Here is a 24,256-nt window from a genome sequence, read left to right as displayed (position 1 = left end):
TTTTAAATATCCAAATATGAGTGGCCACAGTAGAACATAACCTCCTTGAGGGCAGGGACTGTTTTGTTTTTGTATTTGTAGTCTAATATCTTACTAAATAAATTTTTACTGAAGTTAAAAAGAACATTCAGAATGAGAGTGGGATGGTCTGTTTCACTTTGTTCCATTTACTGGTTTTCACTTTTTTTGAGGGAGGGAGAAAATAAGTGCTTGTTCATTTAAAAAAAAAAACTTTTTTATTAAAAAAGAAAAGAAAAAGACTGTGATCTGGTAGAATTTTCCCAACCATCTCTATACCCCAATGAAACATTGAACCTGATGTTAGACAAAAAAGTAAAACCTATAAACCTCACATTTTCCAAAACTATTGCTTCCATGCCACCCACTCCCATTCCCACTTTTGAAAAAGAGACAGATGACACCAATTTCTTGGCCCAATAATGCCACAGGATGGCTCACCTGTGAAATACTTGCTGTATTCCTGTTCTATCTTCTGAGCTGTCTCAAATTGTTCTTTGGAATGTCTCTGTGTGACTTTGTCCCTCAGGAAGATAGGGTCTCTCTGTTCTCTGTCGGAACACCCACAACAGAATTAGGCTAAGAAGCTTCACTTTTTCCCAATGTCACTCTTATCCTTTGGCTAGGGCCACGGGAAGCATCCATGGGAAAGGGTAACCACGGTGAAGGGGGCCCTCTGGTGTGCATCCCTGTAAAGGAATAACCTGACACTGCTGCTGGAAAAGGGGATGGCAGAGAATACTGCAGGGAGCATCTTTTCAATGGAAAAAATTTTAAATATGTACATATGGTTAATGACTCCAGTGTCTTTGCTGGAATCAAGAGGGCAAGGAAGGCAAGGTCAGGAAATGTGAAGAGTAGGAAGGCTCCACAATATCATCTATTGCCAATTCCATTCTTTTTAGAGATTAAAAAAAAAAAAAAAAACTAAGGACAGAGAAATCATGCGACTAACCCAATCAAAGTCTCATCCCTCCACCCAGCAAGTTAGTAACCTAAGTTAGTTCAGAACTCAGGCTGCTTGTCCCTAGACATGCTCCAGTGGGTGAAACCTATCCTCTAATAAGAGAGGGAAACAGTGGCTTCAGGACATCCTCTGACCTATTCTGAGAGGGACCCAGGACCCTCAAGCCTGGAGGTCACTTACTTGATCTGTTTAGCATTCTTATAGCGGATGAAGATGACGATGGGGTAGATGTGAATGCTATGCAGCCGCTCGATGGCGTGTGGACCGATGTCCAGGAGACAGTGGCAGTCCTAAGGCAACAATTAGCACACCATCAGCACACGTGGGTAACAAAACACGTGGCCATAATCGATGGTCAGAGGCAGCACAAGCCTTTTAAACATTTCATGTTTTCTAAGGAAGCCAATAAATAAGCAATCCTCTAAACTAACTTTCCTCCTACTGTAAGCAATTCCTTAATGTTTTAATTGCATTATCCTCCACTAATTTCACAGAAATCTCTCTTACTCTCCAATTAACATATAAGTATTTAACTATCCTTAAACAAGTATAATATTTGATGGAGAAGGAATGGCAAACCACTCCAGTATCTTTGCCAGGAAAACCCCAAATGGGGTCACAAAGAGAACAACAACAACAACGTGGCTTCCATGAACAATAAATTACAAACAAGAGCAGCTAGGTGACAACTTGGGTTCAAATCTGGCATCAGACACTTCCTAGTTGTATGAGCCTGAACAACTCGCTTTAATCCCAATTACTCAGCCTTTATCATTCTTCTGCCTTGGAATCCATCCTTAGTATCAATTCTAAGACAGGGGGTAAAGAGTTGTTTCTTTTTAAGTTAATAATAATAGCAACTAAGTAGAAACAAAGTAGGTGCTGAACAATTGAGGAATTCATGTGGTACTAGAATATTACTGGGCTGGAAGCAAAGATGGCTAATGAACACAGATAAACATGGGAAGACTTAAATGAACTGATGCAAAGTGAAGTAAGTATAATAACCGGGGAAAAGAAATGTTGGGGTGGAGGGTGGCAATTGTCATCTCTCTGTTCTCTGTAAGAAAACCCACAGCACAATGAGGGTAAGAGGTCTCATTTTTCTGCAGGGTCATGGGAAGCATCAACAAATGGTGTCAATGACAGTGTAGACACCCACACACAATGACAATGAAAATGGAAAATGCATTTGCAAAACAAAGAAAACTGAAGGCTGTGAAATTATAATGTCTAAAGTTAGCTCCAATTATTAAAAGACATAAGACATTTCCCTTCATTCTTTACAGAAGGAGAAGACCTATGCTTATGGACCACTGCATATAATGTATTTTGATGAATTGGTTAGTTTTCATGAACTGCTTTCCCCCTTTCTTGTAAGTGATGATAAATGTTAATTGACTGATTGATAGGGGGAAGGGAGACTATTGGGGAAATACAGGAGGTTTAAAAAACAAAGTCATTAAAAATTTTAAATGATAGCTGATTTGTTGACTGCTGATTAATATAAAGTAAAAAATAACAGGGTGGACATATCTAGGAAAATCTAGACCTAATACTGAAGTCTATCAACCCTCAAGGCTGAGTTGTGTCAAATTATCCTACTGATGATTGTTTAAGGGGTGAGTCTTGAGGGCAGGAGAAGGAATAAGAAGATTAGAGTTCTAGGCAGAGCAAAAGGGCAGTAGAAAACCCAAACCAATAAACAACAAAAACAGCTGACTTCTAAGGAGGAGAGAATGAGAGAGTACATTATAGAGAAATATTACAGAGCATCCAAGGTTGAGCACTCCTATTCCTTGAGCTCTCTCTATCTCCATAACACCTACAAACTAAGCCCTAGCAGGGAGACTCTGAAGAAAATAAGTACCTTATCTGTTATCTCCTTTATTGATGCTACAGTAGTCACGTCGAAATGGCCGCTTCTCCTTTTATAGTCAATGAACAGGCAATCTTTGACCCCTCGCTCGATGGCTTGTTGGGATGCCTTCATCACCTCTGAAAGACACAAGAAAAACACGAATGGTCCTCTTTCCTTGGAGCCACCCTAAATCCCTCTCACCGAAACTTAGGATGTCTTCTTCTTGTTCCAGTAACCTGGCTCTGGGGCATAATCTTTCCTATACTTTTAAGGTGCCCTGAAGTTTTCTTTCTCTTTTTTCCTCCTTGGTCTCCTAACATCTTCTCACAAATCTTTCCCCCAAACTTATTTCTAATGCTAATCAAGCAATGAGAAGCAGGAGGGAGAACGGGGGTCACAATATGAATATTTTTACGAATTGTCTACATTGGCTAAATGAGGTGCTCTGTCTTCCCTAAAGAATTGCTTACCCAGAGGACATCTGCAAAACTTCCCAGGAGCCTCCTTCACTAGCATGTCCTTCACAGCATCAAGTAAAGGTCCTAGGATCAAAACAGGCCTTGGAGAAGTACAATCCACCTTCTGCACCCGCTGATAAGCTAGGCTGACCGAATCTAAAAAAGAAAAAAAAGAGAGATGAGCAAGGAATTCAGAGAAGGAAGAATAGCTAGATTTTTACCTTTGACCAGAACTAATCTTTTAGTTTGCCAGAACGTTAGAAAAAGCTAAGGAAGATATCTCCTTTGTCTCCCACTGAATAGTAGTGAATCAATAAACATTTACTAAATGCTTACTATGTGCCAGGCACTGGTGCCCTCAAGGAGGTCATAATCTAATGAGGGAGATAACATGCAAATACTTAGGTACAAGCTATATACAAGATCATTAGGAAGGAATCAACAAAAGGTAGTAGAATGAAGAGAAATTGGGAAAGGCTTCTTGGAAAAGGCAGGAATTTAGCTGAAACTCAAATTCAAGAAAGCAAGGTAAGCTAGGAGGCATAGACGAAGAAAGCGAGCATTTCAGCCAGTGAAAAAGTCCAAGAGTCAAGAGATGGAGTATTTGTTCAAAGAACAGCAAAGGGGTCAGTATTACTGGATTTCAGAGTTTGTAGGAAAGCGTCTGGTGTAAGATAACTAGAAGGGAGAAAATAGGAGGAGATAGGTGAGGAAGGGCTTTAAATACCCAACAAAGCATTTTATATTTCATTCTGGAGGGTGATAGGAAGTTACAAGAGTTTATTGAGTAGGACCATGAGTGACATGGTTAGACCTGTGCCTTAGGAAAATCACTTTAGTGGCTAACCTAAGGTGGACTGGAATGGGGAGAGACGTGAAGCAGGCAGATCCAAGATCAAGTGACTGCAACAGTCCAGACGTGAAATGATGAGTGCCTGCACCAAGATGGCAGAAGTGTCAGAGACTGGGGCCATATTGAAGATACATTACAACAGTGAAATCAAAAGTTCTTGGGAAAGCTTAGTTATAAGGATTGGCAGATAATGAGGGGTTGAGACTACACCAAGGTTGGAAACCTGAGGGACTGAGACAATGGTGGTGGCCCTCAACAATAATAGATGAGTTTAGAAGTGTGTGGGGAGGCTGTATTTTCAGGGGAAAATGAGTTCAGTTTTGGCCATATGGACTTTAAGATATCTATAGGATTTCAGTACAAGATGTCTAATAGCTGGAGATTCAAGATTGGAGATCAGCCAGAGAGATCAGGGCTAGGTAAAGAGATTCAATAATCATCAACATAGATAGATAGTAAGTGAAACCATGGGAGCTGATGAGATCTAGGATGAACAAAATCACTTGCCCTCGAGGAAGGGAATGGAGTCTGTGCTGATGGTGTCCAGAGCCAACAAGTCTTTGCTATCCTTAGATCCATTCCGTTTATGCTTTTGTTTTCTTCGAAAGAAGGACCTCCGTGCAGCAGCCGACAACGTCTTTGAGGAGCTGTTTTCATCTTTGACTTCAGACATGCTGTGCCTCCGGGAGACCTCCTGGTCCATGCTAGAATAGCAAAAGTGGGGTTGAATGTGGGCAGATATCTCCAGGATCATCTAGCCTAGTGCCATCCAGGACTTGCATCAACAACAAGTGCCTTAGAGATAGATATATCTATCTAAAGCTGCTTTCTTCATCCACCCATTCCATCATAAAAAAAGATACCATTTCTTTTTAAAGTCACTCATACAAGGAGTTAAATAAATGCCTAAGAAGCAAACTGTCTAAGCTCAATCAAGTTTTTGCCATATGTAATTATGTTTTTGGAGGGGCATTAATTGACCAGTATTATAGCCAGATACATGTCTAAACAAGCTGTGTTACAATGATAAGACTATTACAAATAATTTTATTTCTTCAGTATGGGCATTAGCTGCATGGACCTGGATTACAATCCTTTTGTACCCTAAGAGACAGCCTCATGAGTTGTTATAGTCAAAAAAATAATTTTAAAATCACCTGGTGGTCAACCCCCTGGAGAAAAGAATAATAAATAACGGCAGCTTAATTTATACCGTCTTTGACAGTTTACAAAGTGCTTCATAGCTCATTTCAGCATCACAAAAAATCTTATGAGTGGGAGTATTTCACCAAATTTATGACAGATAAAGAAACTAAGTCTCAGAGAGGCAGCTGAGTAGGAAAGTGAATAAAGCACCAGATGTGGGAGTAAGAAGGCCTGGGTTCAAATCTGGTACAGTGGACAGAGCACCAGAGCTGGAGTTGGGAGGATCTGGGTTCAAATCTGATCTCAGGCACTTCCTAGCTATGTGACCCTAGACAAGTCACTTAACCCAGTTTGCCTAGCCCTTGCCCTTCTGTCTTAGAGGTGTTACTAGGATAGAAAGTAAGGGTTTAAAAAAAAAAGAGGGTAAATGATTTTTCCAAGACATTTTAGACATCTTGGATACAAATACCCTAGAGCACTAACCTGTAAAGACAGAGAGCTGCCTCCAAGTCAGCCAGACCCAGGGTCAAATTTTCCCTCTGAGGCACCACTCCTTGCATGACCCTCAGGGCAGGTCCCTCAAGCTCTCAGGGCCACTGCAAACTCTCTAAGGCTATATGCTTATACAGGACATACCTACACTAGTAGAAAGAGCTTCCTATCTTCTATGCAAAAAAACCCCCAACAAAATTACTAACAAAGACCCTTGTGATCTCACACCTCCCAGGAACACCAGATCTAGGCACTTTCTCCTCTCTCACAATGACCACAAGACCAGATCCCTCCCTCCTATCCCTTGAGGGGCAATGGCCCCGAATGCCTCTCACATGTATTTGCTGGGGATCTGGCCTCTTTCCAGTTTCTGGGCATTCTCATCAAGCTGCCATGCCATCCAACAGCCAAACGTCCCCTGGGGAAGGGTGTCATCAATATAGAGGATGTCATCCTTCTTGAAGCTCAGCTCCTGATCCACTTCTGCCAGACGGTCATACAGAGCCCTGGCCCAGAGAGAGGGGAGACAAAGATCAACAATTTGTTTTTCTTTTCTTTCCAAAGCACCAAGGCACATTCATTTGTATTTGGTCCCCAATCTCCTTCCATCACATCCAAAGAGGAACCTCAAGAGAGGGTACTATACTTTCTGATGGAGCAGAGACCCCATTTGAATAAGGAATATGCCTTCTCTATGAGGTCAGGAGTTCCCCAAGGGCATGAGCTGTCCCTTGCTGATCAGCCCAAGGCCAACCAAAAATAGGGAACGAGCCTCCCTCCACCAAATGTTTCCCCATATAGGAAATCATCAAACTCAGTGCAAGGGGCTGATAACAGGAGACTTATAGCCACAAAGGGAAATTAAAGCCATGATCTCCTAAGCCTCAGGAACCTTAAGTCCAAATTTTATATTCTGCTTTGACCCTTAAACACTTGAGAAGTTTTGCAACTATCTTGGCACACACTAAGGAAAAAAGGTCTAAAAATGAATTCATGCCTATCCCTCTGCCCACCCCTAAGAATAAGACAAGGAAAGATACTCAGCAAAGAGGCATAGCCAAAAGACAACTTGGATTTTGTGAAATAGAAAGAGAGAGCAGATCAAGCCTCTGAGTACCTAATGTAGAATCCATCCCCTGGAACGTCCTTGACCTTGTTGAAGTCCTCCAGGCGATATTGCACCTTGACACGAATATTCTCTCCAGGTTTCAGCATCTCAAGGTAGGCTTCCTCAGCTGTTTTATCCCTCATGTCCACAGAACCATACTGCCAAGGGAAAGGAAGAAAAAACTGGTGATGAGGAAAGTGAGGGTGCAGAGGGCCAGGAAGGCAAAATCAAGAGAAAGAAAGAGAGACAAGAGGGACAAAGAAGAGGGATGTGGAAAAAAAAAAAAGAAAGAAAAAAGAGGCAAGAGACACAAGGAGAGAAAGAAGGGAGAGAAGAGGAAGAGAGAGGAAAAAAAAGGGGGCAGAGGGAGAGAAGGGAAAGGGGTAAGACAGGGACAGAAACAGAGAAGGAGAAAGAGAGAAACAAAGGAAGGCAGGAAGGAAGGGAGGGAGGGAAGAAGGAAGGAAGGGAGAGAGGGAGGGGGAGGAGAAGGAAATATAAGCAAAGAAAGATGAGAGAAAAATAAGAAGATGAAAACTAAAGGAAGAAGATTGAGGAGAAAGGAACAAAGAGGAAATAGAATAGATAAAGGAAAGTGAGACTAAAGAGAGATGAACAAAAGAGAAAACAGAAGACTGTGGAGAAAGGAAGAAAGGACAATCTACCAATCCTGTCCTTAGAAGGCACATCCTTCCTTTTTAAACTTCCTAGACCTCTTCTACTTGTCTTCCTCCAAGTAACTCTGGCTGACACCCCTCCATCATCCCGCCATGGCTAATTCCAGAGAAGTAGATTCCCTGAAGTAGAATATAGCTTCCAAGAGAGCAAAGATCTTCTCATTTTTGTGTCTGTAGCTCGTTTCTAGCACAGTGGTTGGCACACAGTAGGTAAACTCTTGTGAAGGGAGCAGAATTGAATATAATCTGTCCCCTCTCTAGAACTCACACCATAAAAAATGGGTATGTCCAAAGTTGGTACCTCTGCCTTCTTATGCTTCTGTTGCTCATTTCTGTCTCCTTACCATTCTCTCTATTCTTATCATTGCATCACCCACCCACGCTTATCATCTCTCAAACATGGGAAGAATATCCTTCTTGTTTGACTGAGGGCTGCCAGAGAACAAGGACTATGGATTTCCCAATCAACCAATTAGTAAGTTATTTACTAAGCACCTTCTATTTGCCAGGTTCCATGCTATATCTGGGGATATAAAATAAGATAAAAGTAAGATGGGCTCAAGGGAGTTCTGTTCTGTTAGGGGACACAAGATGGTCATGGATAAGTATACACAACACAACTTTAGAGAGGCCACACTAGTAGTGTGAGGGCTTGACATCAGCCTCACAGAGGAGGTGGTATTCAAATTGACAGTGACAAGAAGAGTGTTTTCCTCATCAGAGCAGAAGATCGCTAAGAGCACAGATTAAGTCTTCTCCCCCTAAACATCTCCCCAAATACCAAGAGCTTTGCTTTGGGGGCTCTCTGTAAAATACATTGACCTTAGAACAAGTAGGTGGCTCATTGGCCAGGGAGCCAGACCAAAAGAAAGGAGGTTCTGGGTTCAAATATGCTGTCAGACACTTCCTAGTTGTGTGACCCTGGGTAAGTACTTCATCCCAATTGCATAGCCCATCCTACTTTTCTGAGAACTAATAATTAATATTGATTCAAAGACAGGTGGTACAGGTTGGTTTTGTTTTTTTTTTTTTACATGTATTGACTTCTTGGTCTTTTTCTTCAGCTTAGCTTGAGGACAAAGACTACTTAAAATTTTTGTGTTTGGGTGCTTATTAATAATTAAATGCTTGTTAATGGACTGATTCTGGTGTTCTATGGGGTCTAGGGTATTGAGAAATAACTAGGGGTATGTTGAAGTCAGCTCAAACTGACTGAAAAAAATCTGACAAAGTTTCATCGTGAGCATTTATATCTAAGAAATTGGCAAATACTACAAAATCAGTGTTTGATTTATTGTTTTGTTGCTTGTCTAGGCTTAAGAAAGAAATGGACAAAATGTTAATAAATGCAATAAAATGAATTTTAAAGTGTTTTGTGCATGTATTTTTACCTCTCACAGAGTTGATTGTTAAACACATTCCTAGAAATAAATAAAGAGGGCATGGCACACATTGGATTTGTAATATACCTGTTCTTTTCTTCCTAACAAGCTAGGCTCCAAGTGGTTCCCATAGGAGAAAAATTCCTCACTTAAGTAGTTCAAGTCCTCACCTCCAGTATAAGGTCCCCTGGCACAAGACCATCAGGACCACTGGCAGGGCTATCATCCTCCACATCAGCCACAAACACCCCATGTAGGTTCCCTCCACATATCTGCACACCGAGTTCCACCTGGGTCTTTTTGATGATGACAACTCGAGGTTCTGGGGGTCTTTTATTGGAATCTGCCAGGACCCTTTGGAGAAAGAAGGGAAGTTAATTAGTTCTTGATCACCTACAAAGACCTTTTGTCAAAGCAGAGGTGGATTCCAAGACATGGCCCAGAGAGTCCTGGATCTCAAAGATGAAAAGTAAAGGAATAGGAATTTGTCTTCTCTTCTATAAAGCCCTCGCCTGTCTAAAAAGAGAGGATGGAATTGGTTACCTTTGGAGGGTCTCTCCAACTCAATGACCTAAGGCTATCACACCAGGACTCCTATTCCAAAAGCTCCCTTAGTTATAGCTATGAATAGATAACTTCCTAAGACAGAAAACCGGCAACAAATAATCTGAAAAATTGCTCATTTGGTCTTAAAACATGCCTTCTATTTTCTTTTTTGTCACATTAACATTCTTAATTACATTCTGCTTAGGCAATTATTAAAAGTAATCTCCTAATTTCCTTCCTTGAGGAAATAACAGCTAGAGTCAAAAAAATGCAGTTCAGAATTATGATAGAGTGGGAAGAAGAAAGAACCTGAACTTAGAAAGTATTTGCTACACCCCTTTTCTATAACAGCAAAGAAATGGAAAGAAAGTAGATGTCCATTGATGGGAACTGCTGAGCAAATTCTGCACTATTAATCTAATGGAATATCATAGAACCATAAAAGCCAATGAAGACGTAGAATAAAAAGCAGCTTCAGAAGACTTATACAAACATATGCAGAGTGAAATGAGTGGGCAGGACCAAGAGACTCTTTACCCAAGGACCATACTAATAAGACAACATCAAAAGACATTAAACTGGAGGCAGCTAGGTGGCTCAGTGGACTGAGAGCCAGGCTTAAGGAAGGGAGGTCCTAGGTTCAAATCTAGCCTCAGTCACTTCCTAGATGTGGGCAAGTCACTTAACCCCCACTGCCTAGCCCTTACCACTTTTCTGCCTTAGAATCAATAAACAATATTGATTTTAAGACAGAAAATAGATTTTTAAAAAGATATTAGACCCTCTGTGCTCAATGCATTATCTAATCATGTTGCCATCATGAGGTACAGAAAAAAGTCATCTCCCTCCTCTCCACAGGGAGAGAAGGGAAGAACTGTTGGCCAAAATGAAGCACATATTATCAAATGGAACCAAAGTATTGATTTAATTGGCTTAGCTGTACTTCTGTGTTGTGGGTGTTCAGCAGGAGTCAGGATAGTCAGTGATAAGTGAAATCTTTTAAAAATAACATCAATAAAGCATTTCGTTTTTAAAATTTAACAATTTCTTAAAAATAAGCTTGGGGTAGCTCTCCAAATAAGTAAGAAGCTGAGAGCCCTTAAACACCCTTCGGGCCCCTCCAACAGGAACATTCTTTGAATCTAATCCTTAAAATTGCCTCCCATAGTCTACCTCATCTTTCCCCTCACTTTGCTTATATCCTGACCCTTCCCACAAACAATGGCAATGAGAACAGTAGGTATGTTTTACCAGTTTAATAAAATAAACCTCTAAGCACTTTTACAAAGCAATGGGCGGGACTGGCCACTGGGAGACAGTGTTGTCACGCCCTAGTGGTTCTGGTTCAGCATAGTCCGCACATGAACCAGCTCCACAACCCCTCCTCGCTTTGGAAGGTCAGGGCCTTTGAAAGCAAGCCAAAGACGGGATCCAAAGGCCAAAACTCAAAATAACTGAGAACTGACTGTGCTACGAGTCTATGAGTGAGAGATTAAAATGAGAACCCAAATGGTGGTGAGGCTCAGAGCTCCCATCTGACGGCCAGGTTTGGTGTGACACTAATTGTTGTATGTGGCTGCTGCCTTCCCCCTCACATCTGTTTTAATTTCTGATCAGCTTGAATAAGCCTCGTGCCCTGACTTGATAGGTATCTAAAAGCAAGGAGAGGGAATACCAATAGCTCACCTGATGGAATTCCGTGGGCTGGTGGTAGGGGTGGTCTGCTTGGATGTTGGCGTTATGGTCCCCTCATCCTGCTCACTCACTGTGTCAATGATGGAATGGCTGTCTGGAGTGGCAGACCCACTGCCCTGAGGATTGGAATGAGTGCTCACAGGATCCAGTCGAGAGCTTCAGAGAGAAGGAAAAAAAAATGTTAGAACAGAATACATTTCTCAGATATTAAATGCATCCTTTCCAAACCCTACTGCAATAAAAATCATATTCAATAAAGATCTATGGAAAGAAAAACTTGAAATTTAATTGGAAACCAAATATTCTAATTCTAAATAAGGAGTGGATCAAAGAACAAAATATATTTCTCACTACTCAAATCTCTACCTTTGACCATGTATCAACAGTGTGATATGGTCTAACACTGTCAAGTTTTTTGCATAAAGAGAAGCAGAGTTTTTAGAAGAAAGAACATGACAGTATCCTCCTTTTCTATACAGGTCAGACCATATCTAGAAGACTGCTATCACTTCTGGGCATGACATTTTAAGAAAGACAAGCTGGAACACATCAAAAAGAGGATGACCAGAACAGTGAAGGACTGAGAAAACATGTCACGTCAAGACTAGTGGAAGGAATGGGGTTTGTTTAGCCTGGAGAAATAAAAACTTAGGAAGAGACATAATAGCTGTCTTTAAGTATTTGAAAGACTGTCACAAAGAAAAGAGACTAGACTTGTTCTGCTTAGTCCTGGAGGGAAGAACTAGGAACCATGGGAAGAAGTGTCAGAGAGGAAGGTTTGGGGATATACAGAAATCCTTACTAATAATTAGAGAATTAGAGCTGCCCTAAAATAGAAAGTAGGGAGTTCCTCATCACTTTAGAAACTCAAACAGAGATTCAGATATCGTTTTTTGCCTGTAAAGGTTACAAAGGGAATTCGTGCCCAGGCACAAATTAAACAAGTGCCCAGGTACAAATTCCTCAAGTGTAAAACGGGCATAGTGACAGCACCTAACTCCTCAGGTTGTTATGATGCTCAAACTGAGATAATACTTGTAAAATGTTCCTTTCCCTTCCTCCTCACTATCCACCATCACTGTCTCCTCCTTCTTTAAACATATTTTCTTATTAGCACTTCTCTGGCCTCCGTCTCCCCACCTGCCATCTCTAAGAGGGAGCGGCGGCTCTTACCTGGACCTCGAGTGGTTGCCAAGCTGATACATGTGTGGGTTATACTGGGCCAGGATAGTGATGGTGTCACACTGCTGACCAATGATCAGCCGGGCCTGTTGCTCTGTGGCATTTCTCAAGTTAATGCCATTGAACTGAAAGAGAAAACAGATGGATGGCAGGAGAGATATTGATGAGCTCTAAGGTTGTTTTTAGCTTATAGCTTGTGAACATAAACCAATGGGAAGAATCTCGTCCATGGGCAACCCTATTTGGCTCCTGGAGAGGCTCTAGGAATATAAAGGCTTTGGCCACCACGAGTAATGCTTCCATTTCTAGGTCATAATGTTAGAAGAAAAGTTTGCAAAATGAGAAGATCCTCCTCAAGAGAGATCAGCTCTTACCTCCAGTAACTGATCTCCATACTCTAGACCAGCTTGATGAGCAATGCTTCCTCCGGTTACTTTTGAAACGAAGATGCCGCCATTTTCCCCACTCACTATGGAAATTCCCAGTGGCTCTGAACCTTTTTGCACTTTGACATGGCGAGGCTCCTCCATGTAAGGCCTTTTCAAAGGAAGAAACAATCCTAAGTAGGTTCCCGCCCCAAAGACACATTCTGGGCAAAATGGTGCTTAATCACAGGATCAAAGACAGACACAGAAAAGACATGCAATGGGTGACACAGAAAAGACTATACAACATGGCATCTCCTTTTCAAGGAAGATTAAACAAATATTCAGGAAATGGGTGACAACCACAGTAAATGGAAATGTGATGACCATCCCTTTCATAACAGATCGTACACATTCCTGAAATTTCATGCAAGGAAAAAATATGGCACTGCCCCCACAGAAACCAATGGACACAATCGTAAAAGATGTGGAGTTGCTGAGAACACAACAAAAAGTATGATCAACACAAACTGTAAACTCAAATGGGAGAAGGAAAGAACATGGCAGTCCATATTATATACGTGAGTAGTTGCCTTATATAATATGCAATTTACAAACCATAATTTGGACATGTTCCTGACCCATATAGTTTATAAATGTTGGGGGGGCTGGGGTAGAGGAGGATGTCTAAGACTAGAAAAACAGGATAATTTTCAGGATGGGGTCAATCAAGGGAAGACAATACAGGGGAATTCGTTTTTATATTTGCCAACTACGCAAGGTGATGCAAATCAATCATGGGAATTAAGCCATTGCAAACCCAAGCCATTAAAAAATCATTTTTTAAAAATACAAGAGCAGTTTGGCATGATAGCATCACAACTACCATGCAAATGCTCCCTGGGGAAATTATCCAAACGTATCAAACAGGCACAAGGAGAAGTGCACAATACTGCTGGAGAAGGAGAACCTTATGTCAGGCAGGCCAACCTCAAACTCCTTAGGGAGGAGAACCTAGGCCTGGGAGCCACAGGAAGTCTCAGAAAAGATCTATTACGGTACAGATATCTGGAAGGGGCAGAAGATTCGGGAGAGAAGGAAAAAAGAAACTCAGACACAGAACAACAGATACTGAGAAATGTAACAGGAGGAGAAGGAGGAGAGGACCAAGATAGGCAATTATTTCACATCATGACATTTACTTTATGCTGTCTCCCATTTGTCTTCTAACCACCAAGGAATGTTTCACCTTGATTATTAGATCAGAAACCACGACATCCATATTTTAGGTATGTAGCCCCATAGTACAGAGCTCCTCATACCATGCTCACTGACTGGACAATTCTTTGTTGGGTGGCAAACCTCTATCATCCCTTCTTTCTCCCAAGACTAAGCTCAGCATACATATTCATCCTCCTGGGGTTACTGCTGTTATTCTCCATTGGTCCTAACAAGTAAGGATTATTCCATTCCTTTGTTTTGGTGTTTAGGAATCTCCTCCATCCTGTCTTTATTTAACAAGGAAGCACTGAAGCTTTAAGTACCACCAGCTCTGTCAAGAAACCATTCCAACTCATTAATACTAAACTCTCCTAGATCTGAATTTCTTTGTTGTTGTTTTCAGTCTTCAAGACACCATTTAAGGGTTTCTTGGCAGAGATACTGGGATGGTTTACTATTTTCTTCTCCAGCTCATTTTACAGATGAGGAAACTGAGACAAATAGGGTTGAGTGACTTGCCCAGGGTCACATAACTAGTAAATAACTTGAACTTAGAAAGAGAAGTCTTCCTAACTCCAGGTCCAGCACTTACCCACTGTACCACCTGGCTGCCCTCTGAATTTCTATTGTAATTAATATCACACACTCTTACTACATAATCATAGACTCTTAGAAATTTGGAGCTGGAAGGAACCTGACCTGATTCCCTAATACCCCTTATTTTATAGCCTGGAAAACTGAAGCTCAGACAGGATAAATAATGTGTCCAGATCATATATCTATTTCCTGACAAAACGTAGGTCTCGAAACTCCCAGTCAGTCTAGAACTCTTCCAATGATATCATGCCTTTTCAATCAATCAACCAATATGTGATGGACACTGTGCTAAGAGCTGGGGGATACAAGAGGAGACAAAAGACAGTCCTTGCCCTCGAGGAACTCACAATCTGATCTAATCATTTCTAGCAACCCATTTCAGATCTAAAATCTTTTTACAACAATCCTGTGAGTTTCTGCTTGGGTAAACAAGAAAAGAGAGGGTCCTGACTGGGAAGAGGAGGCTTTTCCAAAACACCTTCATCTAGATTAGCATTAAAATAGCCTTAAAATTAACTAGAGATGGGCAGGGTACAGAAGATAAGTCAGTCTGACCATCAGACATGACTGAAAACCAGTTTAACAAACTTAACAACAAAATTAACCTGAGTTTCCTAAGTGTGGATGGCCGTGAATTCAGCCAATAATAATCCTGCTACTGGAGAGGCTGAGGCTAGCCAGTTCTCTTAGATTCAGGAACTACAGTAAGTCCAATCAAGTGTCTGCACTAAATTCAACATAAATATGGTGACATTAATATAGGGGCAGGAGGGGGTGGACAACAGCAGGTCAGAAACAAAGCAGGTCAAAGCTCGAGATCAGAGTGTGGCTGGACTCATGAAGCCTGGGCAAAGGATAGGGAGACCTAGTCTCCACAAACAAAGGAAACTTTTCTAACTGTCCAATAAAAGGAAAAACCATAAAGGTCAGCAAAGTAAGGAATAAATTATGCTTCAAGAGAGATTTCTCACCTTCAATCAGAGCCCCTTCCAAAGGGCTCGGTTCAGCTTGAGTTCTCTTGTGCTATGTGGCAGGGAACTGAATGAACAGATTTCAAACTTCCTACAGAAGCGACTTTCTAATATTCTAAAGAAATGTGCTAGAATTAAGTACAGAAATCAGAAATCAAGGACGGGACTTCTGGGGAAGAGTATTTACCTCCTCCCTCTCCCATTCCAGGGAAGAGTGTTGAACTTGGGAGTCTTAGAACCTAGGTTCAAACCCCACCTTTGTGTGACTTTGGACAAGTAATCTATCTTCTCTGGGCTTCAGTTTACTCAACTCTAAAATCAGTGGGCTAGACTAGAAGCCTCTAAAACAATGAACCCATGAATATTCAGTTTGGCTAATTTCTCAACAAGACAGCAAGTTCTCTTATCACTCCTGAAAGACTTATGATGGGGAATGCGATCCACCTCCAGAGAAAGAACTATTAGTCATCTAATCCAATATTAATCATATATATATATATATATATCCAACAATGACCAATATAGAAGTATGTTTTGCATAATAAAAATAAAATTTTTAAAAAGTTAAGAATGTACCCTAGAGAGGGGCAGCTAAGTGGTTCAGTGGATTAGGAACCAAGCCCAGAAACAGAAGTTCTGGCTTCCTATCTGGCCTCAGATGCTAGCTGTGACTCTGTGCAAGTCATTGCCTAGCCTTCACCACTCTTCTGCCTTGGAATCAACACTTAAGATGGAAAGTAAGGGATTAAATGTGCCCTAAATCTGTCTTCTATCCCACCTCCTACATATGAAAACAGAACTTACACATATGACAAAGCTCAATTAATATGTGCCGACTGATTGTCCCAAAAGCAGACCAGCCTTGGGTGAAATAAGAAAAGATTGTTCCCAATCTTTCTTTACAATTAGATCATGTTCTTCCCTTGATTCCCAAAGAAACGGCAATGACCAGTCTTACCTGTCCTTCCTTCGCTCCCCTATCGATGCTGGGCTGATAGCGATCCTGGGCAGCGTGGAGAGAGAGCTCTGGGACTGGCTACTGGCGAAAGATGAGGTCTCTAGGTTCAAGGGTGACTGGGGAGGAGTAATCAGGCTAGGGCTACTGCATTCAGAGTGTGACAAGGACCCTGCAGAGAGACGGGAAGATGGAACATTTCTTGGATGCTCAGAAGAATTCACAGCTAAGGGCTAACCTCTCAGGCTAAGACACCAGCATCCAAAAAGCCTTCATCACAGAGGCTGTCTTCAGTGGTATCTTCCTTCTAATAGACTCCTATTTTGCCTTATAATTCTTACCACACAGGGTAGTTTTTAACCATACACTACTTGCTGTCATTAACTACTGTTTCAAGGCTATATCTTCAGAATATATTATTGACTCTAAAATCAGATGGTAAGCTCTCTTAGAATAAAAGCATCTTCCCTTTTTTATATATCCTCCCCATCTCAATCCTAGAATCAATAAACAGTTGTCCAAATTCAGTAAAAACAAACAAACAAACAAAAAACTGTGTGACTCTGGGCAAGTCACTTAACCCCAAATACTTAGTCTTTACAACTCTTCTGATTTGGAACCAATACACAATATTGATTCCAAGAAAGAAGGGAAGGTCTGTTAGAAAAAGAATAATAATAATAATCAGGAAAACAACCCAGAAAATGAAAAGTTGGAAATGAGATGAAGCAACAAGGAGAGAGAAGAAAGGAGACCCCATCTCACCTCTGTCAGAGCCCATGACAGATCGAGGGTATCTTGGTGTTAAGGGAATTTTGATGCGTTCTGTCCGAAACTGCAAGTTACTTGAAGATCCTGTTTTTATAAATCACAAAGAGGTTTCACAGTTCAACTCAACAAGCATTTCCAGAGCCCCTTCTATCTGTCAAGCATGTCACTGGATACTAAGAGGACATACAGACGAGAAATTTACATTCCACAAGGAAATACATGTTTTTTCTCTGAAAATCAGTATCTAAAGAACGGCCCATAACACTCTATTTGTAGCTTACAGAAAAACTACATTTGACTGGGTTTGATCTGGGCCCCAACAACTTGTCTTAAAATGGTCCAATTATATTAAAAAATAGCATAAAAAATGGCACTGGGGACAGCTAGATGGCTGAGTGGATAGAAAGTGCCAAGTCTAGAGATGGGAGGTTTGGGGTTCCTAGCTGTGTGACCCTGGGCAAGTCACTTAACCCCAAATGCCTAGTTCTTACCACTCTTTTGCCTTAGGACCAATATATAATATTGATTCTAAGAAAGAAGGTAAGAGTTTATTTAGAAAAATACAAAATTAAATTAAAAAAACATGAAAATTTAACCCACTACCTCTGGCATAAATTATTTTAGCACTAAATTCCTTAAGGATAAGAATATTCAAATCAAATTTGATGCCCAAGGGACAAGAACAGTTTTCTGAATCATCAGGATAACTAGTTCTCTCTTTTCTCCCCGAGAATCACAGTAGTTCAAAATCTTAGCAAAGTAGCCTATAAGTTAATTGATACCTATTCCCATCATTTGCCATAGAGAACTAACCCCCAACACCTGCCACACTGGGCTGGAGCTTGATTACTTAATCACCTTGCCTGCACCCACTTAGGCAAATGGAGGGGGTGTTTTCAATAAGACCTAAAGGAACAGCCCCCACCCCACACTCTAGCCTTTCATTAACCAACCAATTTGCCCACCAATAAGTGGCAGGGCATAGAGTTGTGGTCGGGCTTTGACATAATTCTTGAGTCTATTCTTTCACTTGCCCTCTTTTCTCTAACTTCTCTTAGTTCAGCAGCTGGGTCCTCTCTATAAAAGACCCCCCCTCTTAACTTATGGTTAGGAACCAAATTCTCACCTTTCATCTATGATCAGGTAAATTATTTTTATTTTTTTAAACCCTTATCTTCCATCTCTCAATAAATACTATGTATTGGTTCCAAAGCAGAAGACTCTAAGGGCTAGGCAATGGGGGTTAAATGACTTGCCCAGGATCACAAAGCTAGGAGGTATCTAAGACCAAAGTTGAGATGAGGACTTCCCATATCCAGGCCTGATTGTCTAACCCCTAAGCTACCTGGTTGCCTCCTCCTGGGGCCATTTTTGTTTTGATCCACAAAGATTAACGCCACCCCAAAAAAAGAAAGCCAGAAGAGGCAAAAACCTGCCCAAGGTGCTAAATTTGGTGCATTTGTTTATCAAGTTTCCTAGAAAGGGTCACAGAAGTCTATTTGCTAAGACCTTAAAGGACAAAACTCTACTTGAAGATATGGTTACCAAGTCGGGCACTAGATGGTAATGAGTTGGACCCATGAGAGGTTCTCGTCCTTGAGGTGTCTGAGTAGTCGCTGGAGTGCTTGTGACTCAGGTCCAGGCTCAGGCGGCCTTGGTGTTGTGCACTGTACAAGAAGCAAAGCAATTAGGTGCCTGAGGATGGCAATCAAGATTACAGAATAAGTAGTACTGGTCATGGGTGCCTGCCTAAGAGAGATGGCGAGAAAGTTCCTGACGTATGGCCCAACGGAAAGGAAAACTAGCATACATTTTGTCAATAACTTTTGAGTGATGTTCCCAACTACAAAAAGCCCTCCTTAAGCCTCAGTTTCCTCATTGGATAAAGAGGAAATAATGTTGTCCCACTTATTTCAGAGGGTTCTAAGAATCAGATTGCCAGTATAGGTGAGAAAGTTTAGATAAGCACTTATAAGTCTATTATAAATAAAATATTATCACCAAATTCTAGAATACTGACTTCTAGGTAATTTAGTGGAGAATTGTACATGCCTCAATAAAAATTAAAAAAATCTTTAAATTAAATAAATTTCCAAGAATGATATAATTTTCCTAGTAGGTAATCTTTGCTTCTTGACTTTCCGAATACAGAGATCTAAAAGAATTGTTTCTTTTAAACCACTCCTAATAAGAGATTCTCCTTCTTTTTAGTTCTTTTTAGTCTACCTGGTCCATTCTGCTGAATGGCAAATGGCAGCAGATGATATTTATATAAGTGATTTCAAAGCACTTTATATACACTGTCTCACAGGAGCCATCGAACAACCCTGAAAGGTGGTTATTTACAAGTATTATAATTCCCATTTTAGACATGGTAAAACTGGGACTCAGATGATCAAGTGACTTAACAAGTTCACATAGCTAGTAAGGGCAAGAGGCAGGATTTGAAGCCAAGTTGCTTCCTGTCCAGCTCCAAGTCCAACATTCTGTCCACTATGCTACCGAAGAAAAGCAACTCTTCTTGCCCAATGAACTCTTTAAAGATGGTGGCATGGGTGGGCATCTGTGGCCACAAAAAGAAGCAGCTAACTCAGAGGTAAAAGACTTCCACTCCCATGCATGGAACACTAGTAGTCAATAGCCAAATAAACACTTAGGAAGCACCTACTGTGTGCCAAGCACTGTAGTATTCAGTGTGGGCACAAGTCTCAACCTCTCTGCTCCTGTCTCCATCTGTCATGAGCCCCCGCCATGACCTCCTACATGCACACCTGGGATGCAAGTGCTGATGGTGCATCTGACCAGCAGCAGACTGGCAGCTGTTGGGGTGAACTCGATGGCTCCACGCCGTGTAGATAGGGTTCCTCATGATGGCTGTCACTGCAGGGCATGGGGCTAAATTCCTTGGAACAGTGCCTGGAAAAGAGATCAGAAGAAAAACGATCACTCCACAGTGTCCCTCTTTACCGGTACTTAAGACTCTCTTATTAATGGTGGTGGTGGTGGTAGTAATAACAACAATAGCAACAATTGACATTTATGTAACATTTTAATTTGAAAAGTTCTTTATTGATATTATCTAACTATTATCAGTATTAATATAATTCCTGACTCCAGGGGCAAACCCAGCCTTAACTGGTCTAACAGGCTAGACTAATTCATAGCTCCATCAACAGTGGTATTCAGGTTCCTGTTTTCCCAAAGTCCCTCTAAGAGTTGTCATTTTCCTCTTTTATCATCTTTGCCAGTTTGATAGGTTTGAGGTGGAACTTCAGGGTTTGTTTTGTTTTTTTTTTAAACCTTTACCTTCTGTCTTAGTATCAATGCAGTATAATGGTTCCAAAGTAGAAGAGTGGAAAGGGTTAGGCAATGAGGGTTAATTGACATGCCCAAGGTCACTGAAATTTATATTAATTATTAGGGATCTAAAACATTTTTAATATGATTATTAATACCCTTAGTACTCATTCTTTACAAATATTTAAATATTTTATATTTATATAAAATGTGTTTATAGTTTATATACTTATACTTATATATTGTTATATAAAATATGTTTATATTTTATATATTTATATATTTATACTCATATTATTATATAAAATATATGTTTATATTATATATATCATTTTTATATATAATGAAAGCTAAGGTGTTATATATATTTATATTTATATTATATTAAAATATATATATATATATTTTAAACCAATTACACGTAATAACAAATTTCCATACCTGTTTTCCTAAGTTGTATGACTGAACTTATCTCCTTCCCTCCCTTGCCTTCCTTTCCCCTTCCTAGTGCTGGCAGGCAATTTGATTTGGGTTATACATCTCATTCTTTTTCAAGGCAAATAAAGACCTACTTCTAACATACAGGTGAAATATCCAAGGTCCCCTTCCCCTCATTGACCTTAACAATCAAGAGAAGCCACAATGAGTTTGATTATGGGAAAGAAATATCACAGGGAATCAGAGACTCTCTAAGATGGAAGGGGTCTAAGCGGTCATCTACTCCAACCTATCCCAACAGCTAAAATTAGACCAGTTTGAAAGCACTGGATTTATCAGAACTACCCTAAACCACATAGCTTTGTATTCTCTAACGGGAAGAAGGGGGACTATTTATGTCAAGAGTCTGTGACTAAAGTAGCAGGTGATATTAGCCATTTAACTTTCACCTGATGGAAAAGTCATGCTAACTCCAGAAGTTTTCTTCTAGCCCCTGGACCTAGCCACCCCAGGACTTCTGGAAATTAATTTTTAAAAAATTTATTTTTAATTGATAAACATGTTTCTCTCCTTCCAACCCCTTTGTTTCCCCCAAAAAAGAAAAAGAAAACCCCTGAAAAAAATATGCAAAGTCAAACAAAACAGATTTCCCTGTTGACCACATCAAAAATATGATTCACTCTACATTCTGAGTCCATCACTGATCTGGTAGAAAGATGGTAGCCTGCTTCAGTCATCAGTCCTCTACAATCATGCCTGGTCATTATGTTCCCAGTTCTTAAGTCTTCCAAGGTGGTTTTTGTTATTGTATTAACTGTTGCACTGGTTCTGCTCCCTTCACTCTGCATAAGTTCATACAAATCTTCCTAGTCTTCCAAGACTTCTCTACAACCATCCCTTTCCTTTTTACTTACAACATAATAGAATTCCATTATAGTCATATACCACAATTTGTTCAGCCATTCCCCAATTGATAGCCATCCCCTGAGCTTCCAGTTCTTTGCTACCACGAAAAAAGAATTGCTATAAATATTTTTGTACATCTGGGTATTTTTCCTTTCTTTGATTTCTCTGAGTAAAGAATTAGTATTATTGAGTCAAAAGGGATGCATAGCTTAACTACTTTGGGGGCATAATTAAATACAAATTCCTTTCTAGAATGGATAGACCAAGTCATAATGCTACCAACAATTCAGTGAGGAAAAGGAAAGAGAACAAGATAGAAATAGTCCTATATTTCATGGGCCTCACACTCTAATTTGAGAAGGAAGGAAATAAGCATTTATTAAGCCTCTACTATATACCAGGCATTATATTAAGCACATTATAAACAATATCTCATTTGATCCTCCCAACAACCCTAGGAAGGTACTATTATTATCTCCATTTTAGAACAGAGGTAACTGAGGCAGAGACTTGCCTAGAGTCACACAGACAGAAGGTGTCTGGGGCACCATCTAAACTCAGGTCTTCCTAACTCTAGCCCTAGCACTCTTTCCATTGCACCAACCACCTGCCTTAATGTATGTGTTTTCCCATAGCTCCTCCAGCACTTGCCACTTTCCTTTTTTGCCAATCTGATGATTGTGAGGCAGAACCTGAGTTATTCCAACTTGTACTTCTCTACTTATTAGTGATTTAGAGCATTTTTAACATGGATATTATTGGTGATTTGGATTTCTTCTTGAAAATTGCCTATTCATATACTTTGAATCAAGAAATGGATCTTATTCTTATAAATTCAACTCAGATCAATTCTTATCAGAGAAATGTATAAATAGAGAATTTGAACCTTAGACTTCATCCCCCATAAGTCCCTTAGTTTTCCCAAAATTCCCTTTAATCTCTCCTGAACCTCCACATTTGCATGGTCACATTATTGTTTTATATTTGGTTGTAACTTCTCCCTCTTATTTTTTTGCTGGGGCAAGCAGGCTGAATACCTAGGTCTCTTACTTTAGTTATTATTAATAACACTTTATTAAATATAATATTTAGTTCTTGGATATTAATTTTAAAATCCACAGAAATTTGCAAAGATTCCCCCCCTCCCCAAATTCCTGCTTCTCTTCTAATTTTATCTACATGACAAAAGCTTTTTCACTATATAATAACCAAAATTGAACATTTTCTCTTCTGTGAACTTTGGTCATGAACACTTCTCCTTCCCATACATCTGACAGGTCATTTCTTCCACACTCCTTTATTTATGATGTCACTCCTTATGTCTAAATCACATACCCATTTGGATCTTTGTCTTATTACACATTGTGAGAGGTTGGTCCTAGTTTTGACACCTATTTTCTGCCAGACTACTTTCTACTCTTCCCAATTTTTGCCAAGTAGTGTTCTTGCTCCAGGAGCTAAGATTTGGGGTTTATCAAACACGAGGTACTCTTTTTCCTCTATATATCACATACCTACTCTGTTGGTAAAGATGTTATATATAGAAAAGAAAATCACAAAAATATGAAGTGAACGTGAAGAACGAGAGACCACTGCTTTTCAGGTATCTGGGGCTGAGGTGCAATTCTCAAGGAGACTTTAAAAAGATCAAGGCAGATTAAAAAAGGATAGTCTTTTTGTCTGTAGCTGGAACACGGCTTCCTTATCAAACTCCAGGGCCCTGAAAACACTCACCTGCAGATACTCCACCAGAGTAAATAGGGACGAAGCCATCGCTGTGCCTAGAGGAACGCTTCGGGGAATACGGGATCCACTCCTGGAGCTCTGGAGTGAAGTGTTCATCAGGGGCTGGAGTGTATTTCTGTGCCTAGAAATCAGGGATAAGAGATAGTCTTATGGAACCAGAACCATGGAGTGGAGGTTTCTAAATGTAGTTCTTTCCCCTCACAAAGGCAGAATTGAGGCTCTGATCTAAGTCATGATTATAATTGCTTCCTGTCTGAATGGGCCAATACCAAGCATCATTCCTGCAGTGTCAAAGACCTGGGTATGTGTGTTTTTCAGGACTGGGAAAGATTTCAGAACACAAGGTCCAAAGCCAGGGAACAACATGATGGAAGACATGCACTAACAAAGCTCAATCTCATTCTTGTTTCAAGTGGAAGGTTTATGGAGGTGGAAGGTTTATGGAGAAGTACTTTGTAATATAGGGCTATTACACTCCTCCTAAACCTCATCCCAACTTCCCAAATTGGAATAAATGGCAATCGACTTTACAAAAACTAAAGAAGAAAATGGAAGAGGAAAGAAACTAAAAAAAAAAAAAAAAAAAAAAAAAAAAAAAAAAAAA

The 24,256-nt window shown here is 40.3% G+C and overlaps 1 protein-coding gene across 1 annotated transcript in view; it reads right to left on the bottom strand.

Annotated features, from left to right (window-relative positions):
- DLG5 (discs large MAGUK scaffold protein 5) overlaps positions 1-24,256 on the bottom strand; it is a 158,210-nt gene that overhangs the window by 3,948 nt on the left and 130,006 nt on the right. The window contains exons 15-30 of the mRNA XM_044660242.1: positions 23,641-23,773; positions 20,037-20,181; positions 18,811-18,932; positions 17,260-17,349; positions 16,498-16,666; positions 12,760-12,922; positions 12,377-12,510; positions 11,195-11,359; positions 9,133-9,316; positions 6,913-7,061; positions 6,131-6,301; positions 4,665-4,861; positions 3,317-3,460; positions 2,856-2,983; positions 1,166-1,275; positions 460-569 (exon numbers count right to left, since the gene is read on the bottom strand). Of these exons, the coding sequence (XP_044516177.1) occupies positions 460-569; positions 1,166-1,275; positions 2,856-2,983; positions 3,317-3,460; positions 4,665-4,861; positions 6,131-6,301; positions 6,913-7,061; positions 9,133-9,316; positions 11,195-11,359; positions 12,377-12,510; positions 12,760-12,922; positions 16,498-16,666; positions 17,260-17,349; positions 18,811-18,932; positions 20,037-20,181; positions 23,641-23,773 (2,314 nt within the window). The remainder of the gene's footprint in view (positions 1-459; positions 570-1,165; positions 1,276-2,855; positions 2,984-3,316; positions 3,461-4,664; positions 4,862-6,130; positions 6,302-6,912; positions 7,062-9,132; positions 9,317-11,194; positions 11,360-12,376; positions 12,511-12,759; positions 12,923-16,497; positions 16,667-17,259; positions 17,350-18,810; positions 18,933-20,036; positions 20,182-23,640; positions 23,774-24,256) is intronic.

The sequence above is a fragment of the Gracilinanus agilis genome, chromosome 2 (assembly GCF_016433145.1).
Source record: "Gracilinanus agilis isolate LMUSP501 chromosome 2, AgileGrace, whole genome shotgun sequence".
Lineage (NCBI taxonomy): Eukaryota > Metazoa > Chordata > Mammalia > Didelphimorphia > Didelphidae > Gracilinanus > Gracilinanus agilis.
This window is presented reverse-complemented; position numbering and strand designations above follow the sequence as displayed.